This window comes from Penaeus vannamei, chromosome 6 (assembly GCF_042767895.1).
Source record: "Penaeus vannamei isolate JL-2024 chromosome 6, ASM4276789v1, whole genome shotgun sequence".
Classification (NCBI taxonomy): Eukaryota; Metazoa; Arthropoda; class Malacostraca; order Decapoda; family Penaeidae; genus Penaeus; species Penaeus vannamei.
In genome coordinates this window covers 33,855,721-33,863,220 of record NC_091554.1, presented here as the reverse complement: position 1 = coordinate 33,863,220, position 7,500 = coordinate 33,855,721, and the positions used below count along the sequence as shown (strand labels likewise).

At 45.5% G+C, this 7,500-nt stretch overlaps 1 protein-coding gene across 2 annotated transcripts in view; it reads right to left on the bottom strand.

Moving 5' to 3' along the window:
- Positions 1-7,500, bottom strand: part of LOC138861903 (uncharacterized) — a 75,482-nt gene that overhangs the window by 217 nt on the left and 67,765 nt on the right. For both annotated transcript variants that reach the window (XM_070122351.1, XM_070122352.1), the window contains exons 4-7: positions 6,308-6,443; positions 3,926-4,059; positions 2,789-2,988; positions 1-1,010 (exon numbers count right to left, since the gene is read on the bottom strand). The exon at positions 1-1,010 is cut by the window's left edge and continues 217 nt beyond it. In XM_070122351.1, coding sequence (XP_069978452.1) covers positions 869-1,010; positions 2,789-2,988; positions 3,926-4,059; positions 6,308-6,443 — 612 coding nt within the window. In that variant the 3' untranslated portion in view covers positions 1-868. The remainder of the gene's footprint in view (positions 1,011-2,788; positions 2,989-3,925; positions 4,060-6,307; positions 6,444-7,500) is intronic.

Genomic DNA, 7,500 nt, shown 5'->3' with positions numbered 1-7,500 from the left:
AGGTCACTTGAATATATTGCCCTATAGCGATGACAGGGCTTTCTTTTATTATTATTTCTTTTTTTATTTCTTATTTTTTTCATATCATCATTACTTTTCTATATTTCTCTTGTTTTCTTATCATCATTTCTTTCTTTCTTTCTACTTGTTTCGGGTAATATGAAGTTCTATTATTTGATACCGAGTAAGTTGATTGGGTTCTTTAAATTAGAAATTAATCATTTCTGAATTGCACCGTTAATGCTTCTCTTATTCAATTACATTCCATGAATCTACCTCCAAAACAACTACATCTTTCATATCTTATGTTTGATAGAATAGAAAAAAATGTGTTTCTTGTCTGTTACAAATATGGAAATTGTGTTATCAACAGTGTGCTATCCCCTGAAATGAATATCACTTTGTATAAAGTAGTGACTAAGAGATAGATAAAACTTGAAAACAGAGTCCATAATCAAGGTCGTATTCCACAGAAGGAATTTGCGACGTCTATCTTGTTTACACAGCAAATACTTCGTCCATATATAATACACCTCTTAACATTATAAACTCACGTCCAAACATCAATATATCCTGGGGAGCCTTTTTTTCTACATATATTGTATCATCAACTTACGCATACCATGATATAGTTATAACTCATAACTTAAGCTAGATGAAAGTGTAATAAAGTTACAACACATTCACAAAAGAAAAAATATCTAGAAAGCCTCCAAACACACTGCAATGGGGCCTATATACCATTATATCTCTATACACCTATATACACAGAACTCCTTAAATAGACTCACAAACGTCTCACAAGTACCAGCCTCCGATACACACGCTCACGCCTCATCCCACTCTCCTTCTCAGCGGTGGAATGACACTACAACACCAGCAACACCGACACGGCGATGCTACACACCAGAGACAGGAGACCCCCTCCAGGCCGGCGTGCGGATCCGTAGAGTTTCTGAGATGGAGCGGCGGCCCTGAACCCTGGGAGGGAAAGGGACACTTCGGCGGATCTGGTGGAGGGAGAAGGGGAAAGGCAGTCAGTGCTGGCGTTGGGAGGGGGAGAGAGAGAGGGAGAGGGAGAGAGAGAGAGAGAGAGAGAGAGAGAGAGAGAGAGAGAGAGAGAGAGAGAGAGAGAGAGAGAGAGAGAGGGAGAGAGAGAGAGAGAGAGAGAGAGAGAGAGAGGGGAGAGAGGGGAGGGGAGGGAGGGAGGGAGAGAGAGAGAGAGAGAGAGAGAGAGAGAGAGAGAGAGAGAGAGAGAGAGAGAGAGAGAGAGAGAGAGAGGGGGGGGGAGGGAGGGAGGGAGAGAGAGAGAGAGAGAGAGAGAGAGAGAGAGAGAGAGAGAGAGAGAGAGAGAGAGAGAGGGAGAGAGAGAGAGAGAGAGAGAGAGAGAGAGAGAGAGAGAGAGAGAGAGAGAGAGAGAGAGAGAGAGAGAGAGAGAGAAAGACAGAGAGAGAGAGAGGGAGGGAGGGAGGGAGGGAGGGAGGGAGAGAGAGAGAGAGAGAGAGAGAGAGAGAGAGAGAGAGAGAGAGAGAGAGAGAGAGAGAGAGAGAGAGAGGGGGGGGGAGGGAGGGAGGGAGAGAGAGAGAGAGAGAGACAGAGAGAGAGAGAGAGAGAGGGAGGGAGAGAGAGAGAGACAGAGAGGGAGGGAGGCAGGGAGAGAGAGAGAGAGAGAGAGAGAGAGAGAGAGAGAGAGAGAGAGAGAGAGAGAGAGAGAGAGAGAGAGAGAGAGAGGGGGGGGGGGGGAGGGAGAAAGAGGGAAAAAGAGAGAGAGTGGGGAGAGAAAGAAAGAGAGAGACAGACAGACAGACAGACAGAGAAACAGAAAAACAGAGAGAGAGAGAGACAGAGGGGAAGAGAGAGGAGGGTAATAAATAAATTTGATGAAGATATGTGAAAAGAGATTGAGAGATAGGAAAAAGAAATAGATAAATAGTATTGAAAAAATACTGAGGGTCTCCTGCATTTTTGGAGAGAGAATAACACCCAACAAAATAGCGATAGATTTATATGCGATAATAATTTTATCATACATATAATCTTCTGATGATGAAATATTGTAATTTATACCAGAAAAAATAGGCACTGAAATGTCAGCATATTGTATATCTAATAGTAATTTCCTTTTGGACGTATTTTATATATTTACTGATCTGTTCAGACTATTTTTTTGCATTAAGAAAAATCTTTTATACTTTGTTCGTCAATTAATCTTTCCTTTTTTTCGCTTACTTACATAATGTAAGTAAAGATATGCATGTGTATGTAAATTTTGTATGTCTATATATGTGTAAGAGAGAGACAGAGAGATAGATAGATAGATAGAGAGAGAGAGAGAGAGAGAGAGAGAGAGAGAGAGAGAGAGAGAGAGAGAGAGAGAGAGAGAGAGAGAGAGAGAGAGAGAGAGAAAGCTTGAGTGAGAGAGAAAGAGAGAGAGAGAATAAACAGAGAGAGAAAGAGTGACAGAGACAAAGTGAGAGAGAGAGAGAGAGAGAGAGAGAGAGAGAGAGAGAGAGAGAGAGAGAGAGAGAGAGAGAGAGAGAGAGAGAGAGAGAGAGAGAGAGAGAGAGAGAGAAAGAAAAAGAGAGACAGAGACAGAGAGAGACAGGGACAGACAGAGACAGACAGACAGAAAGACAGATACAAAGGCAGACACAAAAAACAGACACATATACAAACAGACACTCAGAGGCAGAGAGTACCACAAACCCCTCAAACACGCATTCCTCATTCTCCCAACAACTCCGCCCCACCTCCCTCCCCCAAGAGCGAGCCTCACCCACCAACCCACCTGTGATACAGCTCGGGGAGGGACGCAGAGCAGATGAGCGTGGCCTGACCGCTGTGGCTGAAGTGGTTCCCTGTCAGCTTCATCTTCAGGAGTGAAGTGTGCGTCACGTCACTCACAGCTCGATCCATCATGTTGCCGATGCCGCCCACGAGGTAGTTGAGGCTCTCGTGGGTGACCTTGCGGTAGTATTTGGGGTGGATCTGGAGCCAAGGGGTGGGCGTGGCGGTTAGGGCAGGTCGGCATGGCAGGGAGAGTGTGGTAAGGGCGGTGGGCGTGAAACATCGAAATGATATTTAGAAATTTAGAGGATCAGAGTCATAGAGGATCAGAGATATAGAAAAGAAAACATTTCGAAATATGATATGAATGAAAATTAGTGGCAGGTGGAACGAATACATGACAAGTATAACAATAAACATGAATAAAGAGGACTAACAATTAGACAATAATTTTAAGTGCAATCATAATAGCAAATATTATCTGATGATCTGATGATAGTACTCTAGTCTTAGCAAAATGTATAATCACAGCCTAACTTTGATAGCGATGAGCATAGGCCTTATTTCTATTCATCAAAATTGCAGTTTCAATGAATAAACACATATATGTATATATATATATATATATATATATATATATATATATATATATATATATATATATATATATATATATATATATATATGTATATATATACATATATGTATATATATATATATATATATATATATATATATATATATATATATAAATATGTATGTGTGGATATGTGTGTGTGTGTGTGTGTGTGTGTGTGTGTGTGTGTGTGTGTGTGTGTGTGTGTGTGTGTGTGTGTGTGTGTGTGTGTGTGTGTGTGTGTGTGTGTGTGTGTGTGTGTGTGTGTGTGTTGGTAAGTGTGTGTGTATATATATATATATATATATATATATATATATATATATATATATATATATATATATATATATATATATATATACGCTTATATATTCTTATGTTTATACATATGCACGTATGTGCATAAGTATGTGTGTGTGTGAGCGCGCGAATGCTTGCGCATGCATGAGCGTGCATGAAATTGCACATCTCCCAAGCCGTAACGAGCGGCCCTGGAGCCGAGGCGCCGCCCGCACTGCTGACCTTGTCTCCGTTGATGTACCAGTGCAGCTGCGGCGGCGGGCGCGCCCCCGGGGAGGTGCAGTTGGCCTCCAGCGTCTCTCCTGGCGACCACTGGAGGCGATCCAAGACCAGCACGGGGGGGCGGGAGGGCACGTCTGCGGGAGAGACAGAGGCCGTGATGGAGGGCTTCCCGTCGCGAGGGACACGTCCGCGCACGCACACGCAGTCTTATGGATAAAGCAAACAGCGCCATGCACGCAGCCGCAGCGACGGAGCAGCCGGGCTCGGGGGACCTCGCGCCTACTCGAGAGTGCGAGAGCCATACATACCTAATGAAGCAAAGCGCGTAAGTCAAAGGCTTTATGTGTCGGGAAACTGCTTGCGTGAGGGGCTTCGCCGAGCATGAGCGTGTGTGTGTGTGTTGAAGAATGTTTGCTTGTATCTGTGAGTGCGTGTGTACATCTGCGAATGTGTAATCATTCATATATGTATCATTCTCTCTCTCTCTCTCTCTCTCTCTCTCTCTCTCTCTCTCCCTCTCTTTCTCGCTCTTTCTCTCTCTCTCTCTCTCTCTTTCTCTCTCTCTCTCTCTATCTATCTATCTATCTATCTATCTATCTATCTATCTATTTATCTCTCTCTCACTCTCTCTCTCTCTCCTCTCTCTTTCTCTGTCTATCTATCTATCTATCTATATCTATCTATATCTATCTATCTGTCTATCCCTCTCTCCACACACGCACACGCAAGCACACATACACACACACACGCGCGCAGGCCTACGTACATATGCACTTGTTGGTTATATGGATAAAGTGTACGGAAAGTATGTAGGTAGCTTGTAGGTGTGTAGGGAGACAGACAAATATAGATGACAGAGACTATATTATCGTCCGAGTTGGTCTTTGAATATGGACACAAGTGACAATCTGTATGTCCGCGGGCATGTGCACATTCGCAGAGGTCATGTACACAGAGGACGAGTGTAAATTTACAGAGGGCGTGTGCACATTCAGAGAGAGCCTGTGCATATTCCCATTGGGCGTGTGCACATTCCCAGAGGGCATGTTCACATTCGGAGAGAGCCTGTGCATATTCCCATTGGGCGTGTGCACATTCCCAGAGGGCATGTACACATTCGGAGAGAGCCTGTGCATATTCCCAGTGGGCGTGTGCACATTCCCAGAGCGCGTGTGCACATTCACACAAGGACGAGCGCTCGTAAGCAAGTGGACATGAAAGAGCCGATGCCGCCAAAGCCTTTGGAGAAGCTCAATGGCGCTTAATCAAAGATCTGACTTTGATGTGAGTTGGCGGTCTTCCCGCAGCTCAGCATCTACTCTTTTTACGTCTCAAAATATGTGATTGGCAGCCGCAAGGAGGAACATGCAATCAGAACTTCCTTCCCTCCTCCTTCCCTCCCATTCCCCCTACTCCCCTCCCTCCCCGGGCCTCATTCTTTCTACCTCCCTTAGATTTCCTCTTCGTTCCCTCCAGCGCACTTTGCAGTCTCTCCGTACTTACTCCCACGTCAATTTACCCCCTCCTTCCCTCCTTCTCTCCTTCTCTCTCTCCCTTTGTAAACCCCCTCCTTCCCTCTCTCCCTTTGTAAACCCCCTCCTTCTCTCCTTCCCTCTCTCCCTTTGTAAACCCCTTTACTGTCTTCTCCGTCCCCGCGCCCTTTGCAGCCTCCCTTTGCCATCCTCTCTGTCCTTATGCCTTTTCGTCCTTCCACTCCCTTTCCCCTCTCCCTTAGCACCCCCGCCCACACGCCTTCTGTTAATGCCCTCCCCACAGACCCTTTTTCTCGGAATCAAATTGCGAGGAAAAAAAGTTCTATTTCTGTCTCTCTTTCTCTTTCTATTTGTTTCTGTGACCTATCTGTCTGTTTGTCTGTCTGTCTATTTAGCTTTCTATCTCTCTGTCCCTCTTATCTCCTCTGCTCATCGCATCTCCCTTCCCTCCTTCTCCTCGAACCAACGAAATTTGCAATCCTCCTCCACCCGAGCTCTTTGCAATTTCCTTTTCTCCTCCCACCCTTTTTGCAATCATCCTAAGCCCTTTGCAATTCCCTCCCATACCCTTTGTACCCCCTCCCCCCACCCCTCCACCACACCCTTTCAGCATCCCCTCCCCTCCCTCCCCCACGCCCATTCAGCACCCCCTCCCCTCTCTCCCTCCCCCACTCCCTTTCAGCACCCCTCCCCCCCTCTCACCCTCACCCACACCCTTTCAGCACCGCCTCCCCTCTCTCCCTCCCTCACGCCCTTTCAGCACCCCCCCTCTCACCCCCCTACACGCCCTTTCAGCACCCCCTCCCCTCTCTCCCTCCCCCACGCCTTTTCAGCACCCCCTCCCCTCTCTCCCTCTCCCTCATCCCCCGTCCTTCCCCGTCACCATTACCTATAACCTCCATGTGCGTGAACTCGGAGTCCTTCTCGAAGCTCGGGTAGTCGGCCAGGACCTCGCACTTGAATCGGCCGGCGGTGGTGTGGGTGACGTTCCTCAGGACCACCACGTCTCGGCCGGACAGCTCTGTCTGAAGAAGGAGAAAGGGGAGAAGGAATTTCATTTCTTGTTGCTATCTATTCATTCCTTTATTCATATCTTTTTCCCTCTCTTTCTTTTCTTTCCGTTATAAATATTTTTATTTCTTTATTTATGTTTCTTTCTTCCTATCTTTCTGTATTTATTGATATTTTATTTATTTATTCATTTATTTCTATCCTTCTTTATTCATTCATTCATCTTTTCTTTCGCAAAAAAAGATAGTAGCAAGATTCTTCACCCTTTCCTTACGTCATAGAGACAATATGTGAACGACCACATCATTGCTCGATTGCAAGGCGGTCCAGCTCGTACGGGGATGCCTAGAATCATGCTGACGTCTCGCTCGGAATTAAATTTCGAAAAAAAAGGAAAAAAGTTGGATGTTTACATTTCGCTACCTCGGTTAGCTCTCCTTTTTTTCTTCTCGTTCAGTTTCTGTCTCAAACTCTCTCGATTTAGGTGATCTGTCTATCTGTTTGGCTGTCTGTCTATTTGTCTTTCTTTTTGTCTATCCAACTGTCTATATATCTGTCTAATCTTCCTTCTCTCTCTCTCTCTCTCTCTCTCTCTCTCTTTCTCTCTTTCTTTCTCTCTCTCTCAATTTTTTTCTCTCTCTCAGTATCTATGTCTCTCTTTCCTTCCCTCTCTTTGTCTCCTTCCTTCCCTCTCTCTCTTTCCCTCCCACTCTCTCTTGCCCTCTCTCTCTCTCTCTCTCTCTCTCTCTCTCTCTCTCTCTCTCTCTCTCTCTCTCTCTCTCTCTCTCTCTCTCTCTCTGTCTTTCCCTCCCACTCTCTCCCTCGCTCCCTCCGACGCCGAGCTCTATCACTCATGCTTTCAGAGACACAATCTTCTGAAGGATCATCTTGGAGGAGGACCGAGAGAAGAGAGATTCATCGCCTCCTTCATCTGAGTCATCGCGGGAACGCTGCGATGCCTGTTGGCTCTCTTGCCTTGCCTTTTCTTCTTGTCTGACTTTGTTTGCGGTATTAGCTCTATTTATGCGTCGTTTATATGTATATGTATGTTTGTGTATGTATATATACATA